Genomic DNA, 22,528 nt, shown 5'->3' on the forward strand with positions numbered 1-22,528 from the left:
CTTACATATTTCAAATGTTTTAGGTGGCTGATTCCTGATCTGAGGAGTGAGAGAGGGTAGGCTTAACGAAAGTGAGTGCCTCTGAGCTAAGTGAAAGATCTGGGGAGCATTAAAGAGGCCTATTGAATGAAGAGGTTTACAGAACAAAGATGTGATGGTGTTGGCTTTATTACTACTATTAAATTAACAGAATCAAAACTTCCACAGAGTTCAAAAACAAATTTATTCATAAAATATATGAAAAGATTTGACAAAAAATAAGGCTAGAAAACCTCCATAATCTTATACATCTCAACATCACTTACCAGTCAATAACCAAAAGTCCAATTTGACTCCTATTTTTTTTTTTAAGTAAAAAGAGATCATTGTAAATATTCACTTGGTAAATATTTTTTCATTTTAGGAGTTACACAGCTGAAAACAGTTACCCAAATCTAGTCTGACCATGCCATTTTGGGATTTTAGGAAGTGATATTCTTTACAGAAACTTACTGACACTGAAATCTCTCAAAGTATATTTACGAAGTTAATTCACAGTACTTTTAGAACTATTTTAAACCAAGTGTTATGGTAAAATATGTAACTCTGGGGATGAAGAACAAATTTAAAATGCAGACAAGTATCAACTTCTTAGAAATGGAGGGAAGACGGACAGAGCTGGAAACAGTGGTGTCCCACTGCAGCAAACCAGTTCTGAGTCCGGTCACTGGAAGATAGCACTCTGTGTTTCACACCCACAGGAAGGCTAGTCTGGACGTTGGCATCTGGGGTCTGTTTTCATCAGTCAAATCCAGCTCTGTTCAGTGAGGGTCAGAGGATCCCAGTGCATGTCCTAAATAGTAGGAGTGTTCCTCTGGAAGGTTTCAAGTCCTAAGTCTTCAGATCAAATTTTATGGAGTTTTGTAATAATCAATACTCTTACCATTTGATCAAATGAACTACAGATGCAGAGACCCCTTTTATCTGGACTCCAGTCCAAACTGGAAATGGGCTGAGTAGACAAGGTGACATTCTGCAGAAGGCTGACGGAGCCCGCAACTCCCATCTCGACTCCCTCAGAATCTTTCTTTGACCGTTGAACAGGGTATTCACTGCGAACAAGGCCAGAGTAGTAAGGAGAGAAATCTTAGCATTCTCCACACTGTGTTTACAAGCATACAGACCAGTAGCTCTATTTTTACTTCTATGTTGATTACTACAACTGATAACTACTTAAAGAATCTTTAGAACATTGTTTTATACCAATAAAGAGAATATATGTGTGTGTGTGTGTGTGTGTTTCAAATACACACACACAAAAATCAGCATGTTGGGGTCCATTCATTCAAAAAACAGTTTCTGAATTAACTAGATAAGATGCCCCAGGAACTCTTGTGTGCTCAGTAATACAACTTAACTGCACTACTACCAAGGGAAAATGGCAAATGGAAATAAAGCTAAGTATCATTTTACTTAAACCAAATCTCTTTTGCTGGTATACTACTCCGACAGCAAATCTCCAGACCGGTTTGAAGATTATACTAGATATCTTTTCTGGTAAGGATTAAAGTTCATACTGAGATAAGCTTCCAATTTCTAATTACACACAAGTCCCCAATCGTCAAAAATTCTAGCTGTAAAAGTGTTTGCACATCACATGGAATACAACTCCATATGTGGATTACAAAGAAAACGGGAACCAGTTCTTCAAGGAAGCAGCCCAAGGCGTTTGGTTCCCAGGCAGAATAGTGACGTGCTGCTGCATGGCTTAGCTAAGGACACAGGCAGAGCCTAACGGGGAGTGCAGACTGGGCTAGAAGAAATCAGGGAAGGACAATGGGCAAGATATTAGGAAAACAGTAGTTACCAAATGGTCTGTCTACCCGGCATGCTCCCAGAATTCTTAAAACTCTTCCTCTGCTTTTTACTCACAAAAACTATACAGTGTTGATCTAATGCATTCACTCTGTTTTTGTTTTTGTTTTGTCAGCTAGATCCCTAAATACCTTAACACTTTTCAAATGTAGCCCTGTTTTTCAGCTTCCCTGCTAGCTTCGAAAAGGAGCTAATACATAGACATGTATTTTGCAAATGTGAAAGTCCCAGCTATACTGAAGATGGTGTTTTTCTTCTTCTTTTCTTTTTTTTTTAAAAGATTTTATTTATTTATTTGTCAGAGAGACAGGGAAAGCGAGAGAGGGAACACAAGCAGGGTAAGTGAGAGAAGGAGAAACAGGCTTCCTGAGGAGCAAGGAGCCCGATGTGGGGCTTGATCCTGGGACGCTGGGACCATGACCTGAGCTGAAGGAAGATGCCTAACGACTGAGCCACCCAGGCACCCCTGGTGTTTTTCTTCTTATATCATTAATCAAACTTTATTTTTGAAGTATCTTTCATTTGCAGGCTTGTGTTGTTAGGTATTTTTTTCCCTTGAGTGAAGGAAAAAGAAATACCATTCACTCCTATCTTTTATCGCGCCTTTTAAATGAGCAGCTGACCTCGTACATGCCACCTTAGGGACTTCGGATTCAAGGCACATCTACAGCTGTAACTCAGGCAGCCCCCAGCACACAGAAAGCAAGCTCAATGACTAGGCTTTTGCTGAAGACCCATTGGGCCCTTGGCGCTCTTCTGGTTCTTTCATTACAACGGTATCTGAACTTGGGCAAATGAATTATCAGGATCTAAAATTAAGAATTCCAACACTTGGGGCGCCTGGGTGGCTCAGTGACTTAAAGCCTCTGCCTTGGGCTCAGGTCATGATCCCAGGGTCCTGGGATTGAGCCTCACATTGGGCTCTCTGCTTAGCGGGGAGCCTGCTTCCTCCTCCTCTCTCTCTCTCTCTGCCTGCCTCTCTGCCTACTTGTGATCTCTGTGTGTCAAATAAATAAATAAAATCTTAAAAAAAAAAAAAAAAAAAAGAATTCCAACCCTTTTCTTATTCTCTAGAGATAGTGTTGTAATGACCAGATGGTAATATTTCCAAAAAGCCTTCAGTCACATTTTTCATACCAAAACAAAAAAAGACAAAAACAACAACTTCAATTAAAAAACCACAATTTTAAACCTATGAAAAGAATGACTCCTAAGGTACCCTGATATATGGAAGACACAACTACAATGACAAGTATATGTAGTGTGTCAAAAGAAAGTTAATATTTACTAAGTGTAAAGTAAGTACATTAATGTTTTAAAAAGCTGACAAAATAACACTTATGTAATACCATTTAATTTAAAATCACTTCAAAATGAACGAAGTCAAAGGAGGAAGAAAGACAACAAAGTTCAATCCAATCCTACTTTCCTCCCACCAGTAACTTAAAAAGCAGCAATGTGCACAGGCAGAGACTTACTACTTCCAGAGGTGAAGGCTGCCGGCGCCTCCAGCTGTCAGAAAGAGCTCTCTGTTCTGTGGCAGGTGTCGGACCTGCCACACAGTTGATTTATGAGCCTATGAGGATGAGAGGCACATAACTAGTTTTTACATTTATATGATAAACAAAGACTGCCCTAGAAGAGAAACTCTGTAAAAAAAAATTTTTTTACTACTATAATTTCAACTGTTATAAAAGTAAAGTATTTCTGGCACATCTCTTTGTAAGGGCTACAGAGATTTATAGGAGTCCATCACAAATGAAGAAAAGCATCATTTTTCTTTATTGCTTTATGCAACAAAGTTCTACTGGATTAAAAAATGTTAGATTAAAAGTCCATATAAGTTTATAGTATCATATAAATTATGCAAATAGATTTTTACACATTTAAGTATCTCTAGCTCACTCCGAGAGAGAAGAAAAACTCGAAATGCAAACATATATACTTCCTCCTAAGGGGTAAAAAAAGGATACTGAATTTTAAAAAAAAAAGAAAGTAGATTTTATTTTTTTTTTAAAGATCTGACAGAGAGAGAGATCACAAGTAGGCAGAGAGGCAGGCAAAGAGAGGGGGAAGCAGGCTCCCTGCTGAGCAGAGAGCCCGATATGGGGCTTGATCCCAGGACCCTGAGGTCATGACCTGAGCTGAAGGCAGAGGCTTAACCCATTGAGCCACCCAGGTGCCCCTAGACTTTATTTTTTACAGCAGTTTCAGGTTTCCAGCAAACTGAATGGGAACTATAAGAAGTTCCCATACACCAAATGAACTTTAACTTAAAAGCTCCCAGAGCCTTATCTTTAATTTATACCATTTGACCTGTCTAGTCTTCAAAATAGGGATCACAAGACTTATAAATGGTGTTTAAAGCCATAATAAGCCAGGGTCTTTATCAGTCATGTTAAACTAAAAGACAAAAATGGCAACTGGAAGGTAATAGCTTGTTAGCACCTCGACAACAGCTAATAAGTCAGTGTTAATGGTGTAGTATTCACTATAAGGGATCCGAGAGAGAAAGAGAGAGAGAGAAATGGAGGGAGGCAGGGAGGAGGAGAGAGAAGTGGAATGGAGGCAGGAGAGTCGGATGGCAGGAAATAGGAAAGATTTTGTTTGCAGAGACAGTGAGACCAACTAGATCTAAGTCATTCTTAGATACTTCACATTTCAGTGAGTGATTTGTCTTGGCATTTGACTTAATAGTCTTATAAAAGGATTACCATTAGCAGATTAAAATCCCATATCTCAAAATATACCCTTTAAGTGTGTAAGACTCCTCAACTGAGTGGGTTCAAGCTGTTAAAACCTATTTGAATTTTAAACTTCTCTTTTGATTCTGAAAGCTGATAAAAAAAAAAAAAAAAAAAAAAAAAACCTAAAAAGCAAGAGGGGACATGACCCCTTAAAATATATTGGATGAGGGGCGCCTGGGTGGCTCAGTTGATTAAGCATCTGCCTTTGGCTCGGGTTATGATCCCAGTGTTCTGGAATCGAGCCCTGCGTTGGGCTCTCTGCTCAGCAGGGAGCCTGCTTCTCCCTTTCCCTCAGCCTGCTGCTCTGCCTACTTGTGCTCTGTCAAGTAAATAAATAAAATCTTAAAATATATACTGGATGAGAAAAGTGTTATAATTGTATAAAGGATAATTTAACAAAGTGCTTTATATTGTTTGTAGGTACATAAGTATATTCAGAAATAACAAAGGCAAACAATATTGCAATTTATAGCTGCCTTGTTAAGATTTAGTTCATCAGGCAGTGACAGCAATTTATACACAGTGATAATAATAATTAACAGTAGTAACCAGACAAAATAGGAAGGTTTGAGAAATACTGCTGAATCCACAATGGAGGGAGAGAGCGCAAGACAGTAAATTTTTATTTCCTGAGCAACTTATATATTTTAATCTTATAGAAACCACAAATCTGTAACTGATCTTTGCTTTCACACTCAAGGAAGGTAAAGTCACATTCCCAACCCATCTCTGGCCAACAACAGGCTGTTTCAGCTTGAGTCTGATGCAGTCCTTACTGCAGGCTTCATCATAGTTTTTTTCTTTCTTTAACCAGTATTTTCCCTGTGCTCTGCTTTCTTCATCTATTTTTGAGGTTGTAATACCATATGTTTCCTTCTAAGCTACCTCAAATACTTCTGGAATAAGGTAAAGTATGTATATATGTGTAAGTGACTGACTGAAGAGTTTTTTTGAACCTACTATGTGCCCACGATTGATGCTATAAATAATTTCACTTAATATAGCAAACGAGAATATAAAATGTGAAGAAATGACATAAGGTATATGTGTTATATGTTCTGAAAAGTACGTAGATACTAACACAAATATTATATATTTATTAGAAAACACCAGGCTAGATTTTGTTGATCTAATTCTTCGCATCAGCTAGTTGTCTTGGGATTATTCCTAAAGTACAAAATAAGATTCTTAGCCAGCTGAGGCCTTTATTATAAGCAAGAAATCTAAAACTGATCAACTTTGAGAAAGTACTCTCTGCACAGAAAAACTTGTCAAGTTCCCACAAGAATATATTAAAAATAGCTCCTTTCACATAAAGACCTGGAAGGAACCTTGGTGACTAATTCTATTAGTCCAAAACAAGCAATGAACATTCCTGTTCATAGAAAGACATTTCCCTCATATTTACCTTCTCTGAAACAGAAGCAAAACCTTTTGTTGGATGCTGTGTTCTCATATCAAAAACATGAAACTTTCCTTCCAGTGATGTAGCTACTAACTTATTCATACTTATGTCTTTTCTGTCAAACTCCAAGCTACATACCTGAAATAGAAAATATTTATTATTCATAGCCTAATAATTATTATTCAGGAGGCTCTTTTAAACTAAGTAAAACAACTTTAAAAGTGTCAGCTCATGTGAAAGCATTTAAATAATCAGTTTATCTTTTGAGGATCAATACATCAAATACCTTTTTTTAATAAAGATTTTATTTATTTATTTATTTGTCAGAGAGAGAGAGAGAGAGAGCGCGCGCGCACGAGTAGGCAGAGGCGGAGAGAGAAGCAGGCTCCCTGCCGAGCAAGGAGCCCGACACGGGACTCGATTCCAGGATCCTGAGATCATGACCTGAGCTGGTGGCAGTGGCTTAATGGACTGAGCCACCCAGGCATCCCTCAAATATTTTAACTGAAAAATTTTCTTCTTGGTTCATAGGATCAACAAACCATTTTGAGTTCCCCTGTCTAGAAGATTAATTTGGAAAGCTATATAATCTTTTATTGTTGTTATATAGTTATTTTATATAATGCAACCAAAGCTATTTTTAGAAAACAGGAAGGAACCACATTCTTTACTAACGGTATACGGTCTATAACTCAGGACCCAAAAATCTCCAAGTACTTGGGGAAGCTGTTACTATTCAGGCTTTCTAATATTAGCAGGAAAAAAGGCCTCTTACTAGCTCATTTTAATATCACACCGCATAGCTACCGGGGTCCACAGATAGGCCACAGGGACTGGTGACTCACCAGGGATTGTCATACCACATCTGAGTATGTGTTCACTTTCTGAAGAAAGGCTCCATGATTTTCATTAAGTTTTCAAAGGGCGCCACAGCCGCCAAAGTTAAAAACTACTGGCCAAGGGGCTGTACAAGATGAGTCATTAGAGGCGCTCTCCTTATGAAATAGTTCAGAGGTGGACACAAACATGCTCAAGCTTTAAAGCAACCAAATATACCTTACCCCATTTTTTATGTTTGTCTCCCACCGCAACGACATATTTCTGAGATCAAACAGTTTGATATCCCCATTGTCATAGCCAGCACAAACAACACGTTCCTCTTGATTATAAGCATTGCCTAGAAATCAAGATACATTGCAGATCTGTACAAATGCTCATTTGAAGGCTGCTAAAATAATGTTATAAAACGACACATATAGCTTGTACCAAATCACACACACACACACACAAAATCACACTAGGCAGAATCTCGTTTTGCTAATCTTGACAGGACATCAAGATTATTAAGTTGGTTATCTAACATTGTTTTTCAAAAAAAAAAAGCTCATTTGCTTAGATTCTCTACTGAAGGGGTAAGTGAAAGTATTCACTGGAGTCTAAGTCCAAAGCAAATGTTCTTTCTCTACCATATTTGCAGACTAAGAAGTCTCGAGATTCCTTCTATATTCATCTACACGTCTTGTGACCTTTTATCATTCCTACCCTGTACTATAATTAGTGTGGATATCATGCCCTCTTTACTAAACTACAAGGTTCTTGAGGCAAGACTAGGAATCTCTCCCACCTTTGCATGTCCACAGTATTCTGGACATACTTGACATTCATAGATGAGTAAAAATAATGGATTATTTTTCAAATTTAATGTCCCAAATTTCAAACTGCACTTATATTCCTTAGATCAAAGATGAAAGGCATTAATGAACCCACAGGTAATTACTTTTTAATTACCATATCAAATTTTAGATGATGATTCTAAATACAAATCCTGAAATTTCTCACCAAACTGTACATGTGCTAAGTTTATATATTATTGTTTGTTCGTAATGTACAAACACAGTAATTCCCATACAAGAACTTGTTTTTTAATTGGAAACCTAAAACTTTCCTCTGATTACAAAATACTGCAATTTTAAAATAACATATGAAAGTTAAACAGTTCACATATACTGTTAAATCAAATTTTTAATGTCTGTTATCAACACAGGATTATACTAAGAAAAAGAAGAAAGAACATACAGGTTTTAAACTAAGTATGACCCATATCCTTTAGTAGCAAAAATTATTTTAATTATGGCTCTCAGTAAGAGATACTAGGGCACACATCAATTAGTCCTACAAAGTCAATATTCATTTTCTGAATAGTAACAGAAGAACACATTTATCAAATTATAACAAATAATTCTGTAATGGCATAACTATGTTCTAGAAAATAAACATCTTCTGTGTAGCATATAATGTAAGATTTGTTAGGTCACATTCGAGCATCTGAAACTTTGCTTGGCTCCATTAATGGCATTTGGCTCTAAACTAGGTCAACATTATCTAGTTAAACAGAAGTATATAATAGTAGCAAATATTTTTGAGCACTTAATAATTTAAGCACAAATCTAAGCAATTTACATGTATTAATTCATTGAATCCTCATAATACTATTAGGTACAATTATTCATTCCACTTTATAAATGAAGAAACTAAGGAATAGAGAAGCTCGGTAAATTGCCCACTTCACTCAGCCAAGAAATAACAAAGCGAAGATTCAAACCAAGGCCCCAGAGGCTGACATTAACCACCACCTCTATTTGCCTCAATAAACTATCAGAATAATCCACAAAACAGTGTGTGATGAGACTACTGGGAATTTCTGAAAGCACTATGCTTTTTACCATCTGATACCTCAAATGCAAGGTTCTTCAATAATTTACCGAATGCCACAGTCCAACAGTCTCTCTTGTTTTCTCCTTGTACAGGTTCCATATTAGCAACAGGATCATCTTTTTGTCTTGGGTCCCACACCTTCACAGTTCCTGTTGTGCATATAAGTGAGTTGGCAAAATTCAGTAGTGACTGATGACGTTTCTTTTCTGTATTCTCTTCCTATGACTTCCTGTGTATATGGCCATATTACAGATAGTATAACACTTAAAAATATTCATATATTTCTGACTTCTACTTGGGTAAGTTGTATTTAAAGTTGTTTTTTTTTTTTAAGACTTTATTTATTTATTTGACAGACAGAGATCACAAGTAGGTGGAGAGGCAGGCAGAGAGAGAAAGAGGGCAGCAGGCTCCCCACTGAGCAGAGAGCCCAATGCAGGGCTCTATCCCAGGACCCTGAGACCATGTTCTGAGCTGAAGGCAGAAGCTTAACCCACTGAGCCACCCAGGCACCCGGGCAAGTTGTATTTAATAACAGAGATACAACCCATATGTTACTGTCAGACTTGATTTCCAAGTTAATAGATACACAGAAAAGCCAAAGACTGTTCTCAAGTTACCAAAAAGGTATAACTGACAAGGGAAACACAAATGTTACTGATTCAGATCATGTCTTTCTTTGAGTCTAAACCTAATGTACTATATATTTAGAAGAATATCATTGTTATTTCAATTCTTTTCCATACTACCATATAATCATGGGCATTTTTCTTATACAGATGAACAAACTCTAATTTTTACATTTATGATTTCTTATATGGGGCTTTAGAATACTATCTCACATACAATTAAGTTTAATTTCCCTGTGGCAGTAGAGATGAGGGAACTATTAAATAAAATTAACACATATTTCTTCTCATTGCTTCTCCTTTTAATGCAAACTGCAGGACTACTAACTAAACTCACCACTGCCTATGAGAAATACAAATGCATTTAATAAAATGGCTAAAAGGTAAGTACTTAAGAGAGAACAGGACAAGGGTGAAAAGCCCTTAAAAGAGATAATAAACTCAGGAAAAGGAGAGATATCCTACTAGATTTATCTCCAAGGATAAAATAAAGTCGGTCATTAAAAAGGCTACTTTAAAGAGAATAAAATGCTCACAAATGTGACAAGAGGTTATTTTATTACACTAGAGGGTTCATACAAATTGATGAGATGCATATGAAATTTGCAACAGTTAAATGAGCAAAGAACATAAAATTCACAAAGCAAAACTAACTGAAAAACAAATGTAGAAAGAAGTTAACACAAATTGGAATGGACTACTATTTTTATCTATAAAATTAGGGGGAAAAAGGAAAATCAATGCAGGTAGGATAGACTGGAAATCCACCTCATCTATCACAGTTCAGAATAGACATGGATACTTTGGAAAGTCTGACAATAACTTTTAAAAATAATAAAGTATGCTTATTCTAAAAAGTTATATACATGATGATACTCATTCCCTCATTATTTTATAGTCACTCTCCCAAAATAATAAACAAAAACTTAAAGCAAACTGAATGCTTAACAAAGACATAGTTAAGGGCACCTGTGACACATCCATAGGATAGAATATCACAGTCATCAGAATGGTAATGATGGAAACAGCAACATTCGCATACGACAAAGCACAAAATAAAAAAAGACAAAAATCATATCCACACTGACAACTATATAAAATGGTATATAAGACTGGAAAGGAAAACAAATCTAAGGGTTATGCTACTGTGATAGATTGAATGCTATTTTTCCTCCCCTATTTCATATTTATTCTATTATTAAAAGGAATAATTGATTTCTGAAACACATATACTCTTGAATAACTATTAGAAAATTATATTTCACTTCTTTTAAAACAATTTCCTCATGGTCTTGAGCAGCCATTAAAAACTAGCCAAACCCACTAAGGTACCAAATTCTTTATGTACCCATCATGAAGCAACAAATTCTGACTCCTCTTACAGTCATTCAGAACATCTCTGGACACCAGCAGACCTGGCCCCTGTTAGTCACCACAGGTAGAAAAGTAGAGTTCATGCCCTTGGATCTTTAACAATGCTCAGTGGAACGATCATAGAACTTCGATGTTCAGCCAGCTGTCAACATGATAATTTTCGCAAGTACTAATTCTACTTTTTTAAAAAAGAAAGTGAGGGGTGCCTGGGTGGCTTAGTCAGTTAAGCATCCGACTCTTGATTTCAGCTCAGGTTATGATCTCAGCATCATGAGATTGAGCCCTGGGTTGGGCTCTGCATTGGGCATGAAGCCTGCTTAAGATTCTCCCTCTCTTTCCCTCTGCTCCTCCCCACCCCCCAAAATGTGAAAAGCTGCCACCCACCTTATATTGTCAGCTGTCTCAAAAACCTGTAAAGAAATTTTAAATCTTTCAAAGTTCAAAGGAAACTATGATTGTAAGGATTTGAACTAGCTCAAAGCTAATATAGTAAGTGCTCTGCCTCTATCTCAAAACACCCAGAAGTCTGAGGCAATTGAGGGCTATACAATTAAACTTGCCTATTAAAACAGTACAGTTAAATTTAGGGAATCATGGCTACCAAAGAGGATTTCCATAAGAGAAGATGTACTGTTGCACAAAGATTTATCTAAAGAAAAAAAAATTTTGAAATACAAAGAATACTTTAACTTACCATCTCGGCTGCCAGTCACAATTTCTGGTGCGCCTTCCCCAATTCCCAGTCCACCTACACCATCTATGGTGTTTATAATTTCCTTATGGCCCTTTACGGAATATACTGGGATCTCTGGAGCCTCCAAATTCCTAGACAACACAACACAGCTTCTTACTTACTCCATGTGTCCCAAACATTTAGTGCACTACTGAAATTTAAGAATGCATACTGTACTTAGATTTTTTTTTTTTAAAGATTTTATTTATTTATGTGACAGACAGAGATTACAAGCAGGCAGAGAGGCAGGCAGAGAGAGGGGAAGAAGCAGGCTCCCCACTGAGCAGAGAACCCAATGCGGGGCTCGATCCCAGGACTCTGAGATCATGACCTGAGCCGAAAGCAGTGGCTTAACCCACTGAGCCACCCAGGCGCCCCTAGATTTTTGTTTAAAAATAAGGGCTTTGCTGTGAAGCTAATTTATACATTTACTTCCAATATTCTCTCTCTACTTGAGCTTCTTTCGAGCCCTCAACGAGAACTGTCATAATTCAACTTGGAACTCTATGTCCTGAGCCCACTTAGTGATTCTCGGAGATAATCTATCTAGGACCTTTGCACATGACTTACCAGACAAGCTTGATAATAAATGTGGGCTCCTCCCCATATGTAATGGATGAGGAGCCCCAAATCTGCTAACCCTTTGGGTCACTGAAATCTAATAATCACTACTTTATTTATTTTTTTTTTAATTTTTATTTATTTATTTATTTATTTATTTGACAGATAGAGATCACAAGTAGGCAGAGAGGCAGGCAGAGAGAGAGAGGAGGAAGCAGGCTCCCTGCCGAGCAGAGAGCCCGATGCGGGACTCGATCCCAGGACCCTGAGATCATGACCTGAGCCGAAGGCAGCGGCTTAACCCACTGAGCCACCCAGGCGCCCCAATAATCACTACTTTAAACAAAGAGTAAATTCAAAGTAATTCAGAATGCTTTTTCCAAATAGGTCTTGGAAGTCTGATCTTGAGATCTTTTGGAAGGATAAAATCCAAGTAGTGTTTACTCTGTATACATTTCTCCCTTTATAATGTGCTATTTTCTCACTAAATTCCATACTATTTTCCTCTCTTTACATATTTTTCAGTGTATCATCATGCTGGTCAAAACAAAGGCAAGTGTGTCTAAGTGTAGTTTAGTTAAGAGAAAGAAACACAGAAAAGCACCCACCACGAGTGCCTGAATCTACCCAAGATGGCGGGGTGATGAATGGTTCAAGTAGGTTACGTTAACATATCCCTTCACCGGTCTCCCTTTTTTCCACTAAAGCTTCTAAATCGCATTTTTCTATAACAAGTTAGATTCTGGGGCGCCTGGGTGGCTCAGTGGGTTAAGCCGCTGCCTTCGGCTCAGGTCATGATCTCAGGGTCCTGGGATCGAGTCCCGCATCGGGCTCTCTGCTCAGCAGGGAGCCTGCTTCCTCCTCTATCTCTGCCTGCCTCTCTGCCTACTTGTGATCTCTGTCTGTCAAATAAATAAATAAAATCTTTAAAAAAAAAAAAAAACAAGTTAGATTCTGATAACCTACACTTAAAAAAAATTAATGTAGCTATCCATGAAATGTAATCCTACCTTATTACTAGGCCAAGATTTATTGGTAAAATCTCCCTAATTAAAATTTCAGGTAGCTCCACCTAGTTCAGAGACAGTTTATCTTTGTAGTATCACTGAAAGAATCAAGACTAAAAGGGCTGAGATTCTACTTAAAAGAACTGTTTTACTGTTTTTACAGACTTTAAAACACTGTTTTTATAACATGAAATTATAAGACTTAATAATGAAAATAAGTCAGTAATACCTGTAACTATACTAGGGCTCTCTATTAGGAAGACAGTCAACAGTGTATATTTTTTGCATATTCTTATACTGAAATATGTTATTTTTAAAAATAACAATCAGACTCGTCTCTCCCCATTTCTTTGAAAGAATATGACACAGCATATAAGAACCAGTAAGTATTCTAACAAATGCGAACTTAAGTATTTAGCAGTTAAAGCAAAGGGAAGTTAAAATATAGCTTCATTCTGTTTTATATTGTGATTCTAAAATAAATATGTTAGAGTAATTCAATTACAAAAGAACAGATTCTAAGTGAGAATCAAGAAAGGTCACCTTTGAAAACACAAGGCAGAGGCGATCGTTTCTTCCTAGAACATTACTATATATACTTTACACAGTTAAAATAAGAAATATTCTTGAAAAGTAATTAAGGAGAAGTATCAATTCCTGCAAATTAACTTAAATATGAGGAAATAATTCTAGGTAGAACATGAAAATTACAAACATTTGGCATAATTACAGTTTTGTTCATTTATAACAAATGTTATATTTGTAATTTTGTTCCACAGATGTTTTCCTAAAAAGTTGTGCTTAGATGTTAGCTCAAGTATTAAAAATATTTTAATAAATTGAGGATTCTACATTAAAAAATTAAACAGGGGCGCCTGGGTGGCTCAGTGGGTTAAGCCTCTGCCTTCGGCTCAGGTCATGATCCCGGGGACCTGGGATAGAGCCCCGCACTGGGCTCTCTGCTCAGCAGGGAGCCTGCTTCCCATCCTCTCTCTCTGCCTGCCTCTCTGCCTACTTGTGATCTCTGTCAAATAAATAAATAAAAATCTTAAAAAAAAAATTAAACAAAAAAATTCAGTTGATTATTCTGTAATGCCAATTGTCCTGTTGATATGTTAACAATATCAAACTTCTCTGTGTTACACATGTGTGGGGAAGAGCCCTTTATGAACACTTATAAAGTATTAAATGCTAGCACCAAACAGCTGGTGTGGCAATAAGTACTGGTAACATTATGAAAATATCTACAGAAAAACAGTATTTTTAAAAGGGTTTTGAATATAAAATCTAAAAATGTGTATTAAAAGACAATTTTTGCATTTTTATAAATAGTTAAGATTGAACAAGAAATTTTAAAATTAGAATTCTCTCTTTCAGAGGAAGAGCAACAAGACTATCAAAGAAATAGCCTACCTCATGTCTTAATATTGATCAAATAATCTTACCATATATGCAGGTTTCCAGCAAAATCTCCAGTAGCTAAATATCTCTGCTGTAAAGATGTTGCACCAAATGTTCCACATTTAATGGGTTTGGCCTTTTCAATCTTGACAGAAGGGAGGAAGAGAGGATACATTATTTATGTAAGCAGCTATTTATAATTCATGATATTTATGGCTCTATTATGGAACTTTAATAAGACACATAATATAAAAAGCAATTAAAACATTTTCTGGTCAAAATTATCATGCATTTCCTCTAGTCACTTTCCTATAGTTTAAAAGTATGTAACTGTCAAAGAGAATGAGTTTTAATTTTGCCTTTCCTCTCATCTCACTAATGAGACATTCAAATGCTGACAAGTATACCATCTCCATTGGTTTGCAAATATGAAAATTTCAGCCTTTAATGTGCCATTCTTCTTTAAGATCCTCAGCAGAAATGAGAACATAATGAAGATATTATTCTTTCCAGATGGCTACTGGAACAAAAATGTTTATGTGTCTCTTATAGTTTTCCCTGCAGGACCCTATAAACTGAGAATGTTTATGTCCTTATTCTCTCTGGGACCTTATCAATGCATAGAGATTTGTATACATGTGAGTACCAAAGGCACTGCTATTGGTATGGATTAGACCGTATTTTGATGTTTCTTTAAAAAGCAACTGCTCCCCGTATTGCATAATCACATTAGTAAAACAACTACACACTGATGTACTATTTAATTAATGTGGCTTATGGGAATCATGTATAGACCATATCACCGAAAGGGTCCTTGGAAATGATATCATATCCTGCCACAAGCAAAGAGCTTAAAGCATACAGCTTTATACATTTGCCCAACTCAGGCATTCAGCATTTTTAATGAGTTCCTACTAAATGCAATCAATGGACTAGGCAGAATAGGATACAAACATGAAGGAGACTGGCCATGCCCTCAAGAAGCTTACAATCAAAGCATCAGGCCCTCTCCGACTCCTCCTACATACACCTATGCGTTACACTACTCTCTTATACGCCCACACCTCTGTGGGGCCTCTGCTATCTTCTACTTCCTGATGCTTTCCATTTGTCTGCTGCCCCCGCCTTCCCCGCTTACCCCGGCCCCACCTGCCCAGGCCACTTAAGTCCCTCCCGGAGTGTGCTGCTGCCTTAAACCCTGGGAACTCTGGGCAATGCGGAACCAGATGAGGCAGCTACCTGATGCCTGCTGACACCATACTCTAGCCCTATATCCTCCCATTTACTGCTGGCCTCAACAGGGCAAAACTATTCCTCCTATTTAATCTCTTCTAAACTCTTAAGTTTTGTGTGTACAAAAGTAATACGCGTTCCCTATACAAATTCAAACAAAACAAAAAAACATCAAGAAGGAAGTTTCCTTTTGATGCTCCCCAGTAGTAATCTCCATCCTTCTAGATCTTTTTCTACACATTTATAAGCATACATAGGTGTGCTTTAATATAAGAAGGCCCATAATATATTTTCATTTCACTTTCTTTTGTTTTGACATAACAATATTCTGGATATACTTTTTTTCTCTCCACAGAGAGCTCCAGTTTCTAAATTTCTTCTTGTAACCTTTCACTTCTGAGCCAATCTGCATCCCTCCTACTGGGTTTAGCCTATTTCATATAATTTAAAAAATAATTTCCCTGACACTTCCAGTGTTTGGCTGAGCACTTTCATACAGAATATACATAGCAATTTTCAATGAAAAAGAAATAAAATTCCCTTAACACAAACTGTAAACTTTTCTTTCCTGGCTCAAAAGATATGATTATATGGTGCAGGGCCTTGGAAACTCCCAGCCTGTTGAGCTTTCTCACTCTTTGGGAGAAATAAGCAAGTTACTATACAGCCAGGTCGACAAGAAAGCATTCACAGCCTCCTTGGAACTGCCCAGTAATCAAAAGCAGTCATCGACAATAACACGGTTGTAAAAGACCACACTGATGAGAAGCACAAAATCACAGAATCATATTTTTCTTTAGAATACATATGTGGTCTGATAGTTCAGTTATTCAGAAAACTGATATTCATTTCAGTTACTTCTCCAATTTTATAAAAGTTATCTTATAATGCAGCAACACCAAGAATCAAAATTTTGTTAGTTTAACAAAGTAGTTTCCAGGGCACCTGGGTGGCTCAGTGGGTTAATCCTCTGCCTTCGGCTTGGGTCATGATATCAGGGTCCTGGGATAGAGTCCCACATTGGCCTCTCTGCTCAGCAGGGAGCCTGCTTCTTCCTCTCTCTCTCTCTCTCTGCCTGCCTCTCTGCCTACTTGTGATCTGTCAAATAAATGAATAATATCTTAAAAAAAAAAAAAAAAGAAGTCACCAGTCATAGTTCCCACAGCTGGAGGTACAGGATGAAGATGGGCCTCTCAGGTAAGCAGCGGGATTGACAGGAACATGGTTCCAAGAACTCAGGGGATTGGCAGCTGTGGGGAGGTTGCATCATCTATTAACTCTCCAGGAAAATTCTTCTCAGAGACCAGGGAAGAGCGGTCTCCCATGTTCTCCTCTTCTACCACCTAAAGCACGCTGCTTCCCACAATTCCACTATCCCCTGGGGTCTCTGATGGGATATGTCTTCTTCCTAAGCCACAGGAGAGTTTTACCTTCAAAGCTAACCTCTACTTTTCAGTCCCTATATTACACACATAGTTCTTTGAAGACTGGTAATAAAAAACTGGGAAGCAAAAACTTTCCTATGTTATTATTTTTTTAAGATTTTATTTATTTATTTGACAAAAAGAGACACAGCGACAGAGGGAACACAAGAGGGGGAGTAGGAGAGGGATAAGCAGGCTTCCCGCCAAGCAGGGAGCCATGCATGGCTTGATCCCCCGGGGATCACAACCTGAGCCCAAGGCAGGCAGACACTTAACCGACTGAGCCACCCAGGTGCCCCCTCCCTGTGTGATTTCTTTTTCTAACTTTCACCTTTTAACCATTTGGGGCAGAGAATCTCAAACCATGCTCCTGGAACACATCAATCTTCTGGTACCAACATAAATTTACACATACACACACACACACACACACACAAACTTAAAAAAGCTAATGGATATGTTTTTCTCAAACTTATGTTTTCTTGGATATTTTTTAGCTTGCCTATTAGAAAATATTATCAAATGTACACCAGTAAGAAAACCTGGAAATGAAGATTTAAAAATTTATGTATGGTTATTTCATGTGATATCAAGACCACAGTATGATAAAATAGCCAGATTTTTTTCTACTGGAAAACCCCTTCTTTGTAAGGAATTGGAACTTATTATACCAATGTTTTATGGAGTTCCAAAAACAGCATCACAATGTTCAGACATTTTGGCTTCTGAACACATCTGAGAATCCCTACCTTAAAAGGAAAGTAACCAAACAGAGAACCACTCTATTGCAATAGATCCTATATTAGATATTTCCATGTGTCATTGCACAAATTCTGAAAGTCAGTCTTTACTGAAATATAATGGAATGAAATAAAATGCACCTACATTTAGAGTGTCACCAAGGCCTGTGGTAGACAAAAGGTACAAAGCTCTTTGAAATCTTGCCTTGATTCTTTGGCCTTATTTCCTGCTTCTCTCCTCTCTACTACACTCCAGCCACATCTACAGCTTTGTTTTTTGCTCTTCAGACACAACGAAGTCCATTCTACCTAGGACATTTGCATTTACTATTACCACTGCCTGAATTGCTCTTCCCTCAGATCATCATGTCTTCCTTCTCCTAATTCAGATTTCAGTTTAAATGTCACCTCCTTTAAGAGACTTTCCATGCTCCTCCATTCTGAAGGGGAACCCCTAAATCACTATCACTCACCCAGTTTAACCTTCTTTATTGCATTTACCAATAAAATTATCTATTCAGTTCTCTATCCTCATCCTTTCTAGAATGAGTGCCATGAGAATGGGACCTTGTCCCATCTGTTAAACACTTTGTAGGTGGTCAACATTCGTTGACTCCAAGCATAAAGGAATATCTATCAATCTCTCATTCCTAGTGCTGGGGAGAAAGAAACCATTACTGAAGTCTATATTCTCCTTTCTCCCACCTTTTCACATGACACACCATATAGTTTCTGGTGTCATTTATATGCAATGATGAAAACAGCATCCATATATTGAATACATATATCAGATATGTTCTAGATGGCTAGGCCATCCCTCTTCTTCCTAACACAACTGCAAGCAAAGTATTTGGAACACTCCTTTCCAGATGAGGAAACAGGTTCAGAGGACGGGGCTTGCTCAAGGTTCCTAGAGCCAGGAAGACTCCAAGCTCTTTATACTAAACTAGGCTGCCCCCAGATCTACATGTAAATCAATTAAATAAAGTTCAGTATGTAGCCCCCATTCTATAAACCCAATAGAAGTACCAAAGAAATGTTCCAACCTTGAAATGGATTGGCGAGGGAAATGGTATAGTCACTAACTGAATCTACTTTCAGACTTGTATCCTTCAGTTTTTACCTTGATTCGTATCTTTATAAGATATAAATAAATGGTATTTATGCTTCCCCTATGTTTTTTCTCCTTATATCAAAGAAAAATAGAGATTTATAGGTAGTAGTAGTCTGCTGTGCCAAGAGTCAAATTCAACTCAAAATATAAGAACATTAAAAAAAAACTCCAATGTATAAACATCTTATCATCTGCAGGACAGTGAGGACTGCAGTTTGCTGAGAAGGGCTGAGCTCTGCTGGGAAAGGGTCTTACAGAAACAGGGGTATTTTCTCTTTCTAAGATATTCATGGAAATCATAATAGCTTTTTTAAGAAGGGGTGCTGGAGTGAAGCCAACTCTTTATAGTTAATAAAAAGGCTCCCTCCCTGCCTGTTAAATACTTTATCTTTGAAAAGAAAGAATTTAAAAATCCAGTGGTTTCTTAAATTTTTCTTGCTGGGGGAAAAAAAAAACTGGCTAAAAACATTTTAAAAAATGTGTTCCACAAAGAAAATTTGGTCTATATTAACAAGTTTTGCTGTATGACACACCATAGATGGTCATTTTGGACCCAGCTGTTGGTTCTCTTTGCTACAATAAGTGAACATGATTAAGGAAGCCCATGATGGATAATTCCCATGAGAGCTATTTTTGTTCTGTCTGTGGGTGGGTCTAGTACAGCCTGTCAGTATTTCCTCCTCCATACCCCAGCACTACTTTAATTAACATTAAAAGGGTTAGTCAACCAAATGGTAACAAGCACTGAACTCAGTGGCACAGGGACTAAAAAAGGAGAAATTACCTTATTATTTTTACAGTATAAACATCCACAACTGTAATTCCATTTTTCAGGGCCATCCCTCGTTCTTTATGCCAATTAGAGAAAAGCTGCCCTTTATAGGATGAGGAAGTCTCACATTTGTCAAGTTTGACAAGAAAGAAACAGATTTCAGCTTTCCCTGGACCCTGCAACCCTGTGTGTGGTAGAGCAAAGTGCTCAGCTGTACAAGAAGGCCCTCGCTCCCTGTCTGTCCTTAGTAACAAGAGAAGGCAGCCATCAATGAAAACCTATTTGCTTCCTTCACATATTTTTACCTCGGATGCATGAGCTGTGGAACACATGACTTGTTGTGGTTCCACAATGAAGAACCAAGTATTTCAATAATTCATCTAGCCCAATAGTAGTCAACATTGGTAGCTGTTAGATTCACCTCGTTGAAGTTTTAAAAATACTGATATCTAGGCCTCACTCTAGTATAGTTGCAAGAGTCCCACTGCAGGGTGCCTGGGTGGCTCAGTCATTAAACACCTGCCTTCGGGTCAGGTCATGATCCCAGGGTTCTGGGATTAAGCCCCACATGGGGCTCCCTGCTTTGCGGGAAGCCTGCTTCTCCCTCTCCCACTCCCCCTGCTTGTGCTCCCTCTCTCTCTATGTCTGTCAAATAAATAAATAAAACCTTAAAAAAAAAAAAAAAAAAAAGTCCCACTGCATCAGAATTCCTTAAGGCGGGACCAAGGCATGAGTATTTTAAAACACACACACACACACACACACACACACACACAAACAGCGACAACAGAACATACTCAGCTGACCCTGATGCACAGTGAGGGCTGAGAATCACTGAGCCTGTATTAAACTGATACCCTTTTCCACTGCACCATCACAGCCAAATGTAATCTAAGTTCTTAAAAGTGTTTTTGCATTAGTCTTATCCTCTCTTTAGACAGGAGACTCTTTAGAAGAAGAAACTCATCTTTCAAGTACCTTTTGTCCTTCTTTAACATACTATTTTGAAATAGTAGGTTGCCAATATATAGAGACAAAGGGCACTATTTCACTTTGTGGAAAAAGTGTATTCCTGAAATGTACACAAATTATATTTTATTTTTAAAAAGTCACAAGTCTGTAAATGCTCTCTGGTGAAATTTGATGGTATTTAGTATTTGTTCCTAATATTTACTTATCAGTTTCTGTCTGCTATTCCAATGTTTTCCATTTGTTCAAACCCTGATGCCAGTTGATTAATGATCAATAAGCCAATATTTAAATTTTCCAAGTTATATCCTTATACAGATATACATTCACTCTTTCTTTTAACAAGCAATTTATTGAATGGCTGAACCTTACAAACCACACTAACAAAAGACACTATCCTTACTCTCCAGGAGCTTACAATCTAATTTGAGATAAATGGGACACAATTACATACTCCTGGAGTGGGTAATAATCACCAAAAGGATGTAGTGTAGAGGAGTTTGTGCGGAGATGAAAAAGGGATTTCCTAAGTCAAATAATCTGAACTGGACCCTAAAACAGCAACATTAACAGGTGCAAAGGGGCTAAGTGGTGTGCAACCGAAGGCAAGGTAGAAGAGAATAAGCCATGTTTAGGAACTCTTGAGTACCTGGCTAGAAAAGACAAACTGAGCAAGGTAACTGGCACTGATAGATATTTAAAGTGAGATGGGACTTTATATACCTTCACATCCAAGCTTGCCAAACTATATTCATCCTTTATCTACCAGTTTAATGCCTATCTGGTCCAAGAAGACTCTCTCCATAGTTTTAAGCCCTGGAGTTCTCAGCCTTCTCTGTAGTCTGTTAGAACACTAAATATTTATGACTGATCACCTGAAATCGATGCATTTTAAAAACAAGTCTAAGAATGTCAACATCATTATTCTCTAATTCTTTCAATAATGATCTTCACTAGACTTGTGAACCTGATCTTGACACACCCAGTTAAAGTCCTTCAGTGATGTACCATTTAAAAAGGAGTATATCTTATAAATGACCTACAGACCTTGCAAAGTCTGCTCCCTTTCCGGAGCTTCCACTGATGCTGTTTTCTTTGGAAACCACCTCCTCTACTACTAATTTAGCCTAGTTAGCTTCTATTTATCCCCAATCTGTTTCACTTTCACAGAACCGTGTTACTTTACGTTAGAGAATACATCTCGATATTTATGCATCGTCGGTTTGATTATCTAACTGATTCTCTCTCCCACTAGAAAATAAACTCCATGAGACCGGAGACAGTCTCATTCACATGCCTGGGATTACAGGCAATGAATTGGTAACTCGTTGAAAGAACAAATGGTTACGGGGCGCCTGGGGTGGCTCGGTCTGTTAAGCGTCTGCCTTTGGCTCAGGTCGTAATTCCAGGGTCCAGAAATCGGGTTCCACATCCGGCTCCCTGCTCCGCTGAGAACCTGCTTCTCCCTATACCTCTCTCTCTTCTGTTTCTCATGAATAAATAAAGCGAAATATTTAACAAATAATAATAAATGGTTGCGTTGTCTCCTCCCATTACAGTGCAGGCATCCTGGAGTCTGCCTTGTCTCTGCTTGTATGAAAGAATATTTTACTATTTACTATTTATATTATTACTTAAATCGACTCTCCACAAACAACTGCCCACAGCCTAGAACCTCGAATTTCGATACGAAGTCTTAATGTCACTTCCCAGAGACCTCGCGGTGGAATGAAGAGTGGCTGAAGGAAGGGGCCAGCAGGGAGATGCACTGGCCAGCCGAGAATTCAGGACTCGAACCACAAAGCCTTTTACGTCGAAGTATTCCTCAGTTTGCGATCACCTTCGCTGGT

The 22,528-nt window shown here is 37.8% G+C and overlaps 1 protein-coding gene across 1 annotated transcript in view; it reads right to left on the reverse strand.

Annotated features, from left to right (window-relative positions):
- Nucleotides 1-204: 204 nt before the first annotated feature.
- Nucleotides 205-22,528, reverse strand: part of DNAAF10 (dynein axonemal assembly factor 10) — a 108,555-nt gene continuing 86,231 nt past the window's right edge. The window contains 7 exon segments of the mRNA XM_044264115.1: nucleotides 205-1,091; nucleotides 3,333-3,430; nucleotides 6,010-6,144; nucleotides 7,068-7,183; nucleotides 8,769-8,870; nucleotides 11,419-11,549; nucleotides 14,471-14,571. Of these exon segments, the coding sequence (XP_044120050.1) occupies nucleotides 884-1,091; nucleotides 3,333-3,430; nucleotides 6,010-6,144; nucleotides 7,068-7,183; nucleotides 8,769-8,870; nucleotides 11,419-11,549; nucleotides 14,471-14,571 (891 nt within the window). The 3' untranslated portion in view covers nucleotides 205-883.

The sequence above is a fragment of the Neovison vison genome, chromosome 8, assembly GCF_020171115.1.
Source record: "Neovison vison isolate M4711 chromosome 8, ASM_NN_V1, whole genome shotgun sequence".
Classification (NCBI taxonomy): Eukaryota; Metazoa; Chordata; class Mammalia; order Carnivora; family Mustelidae; genus Neogale; species Neogale vison.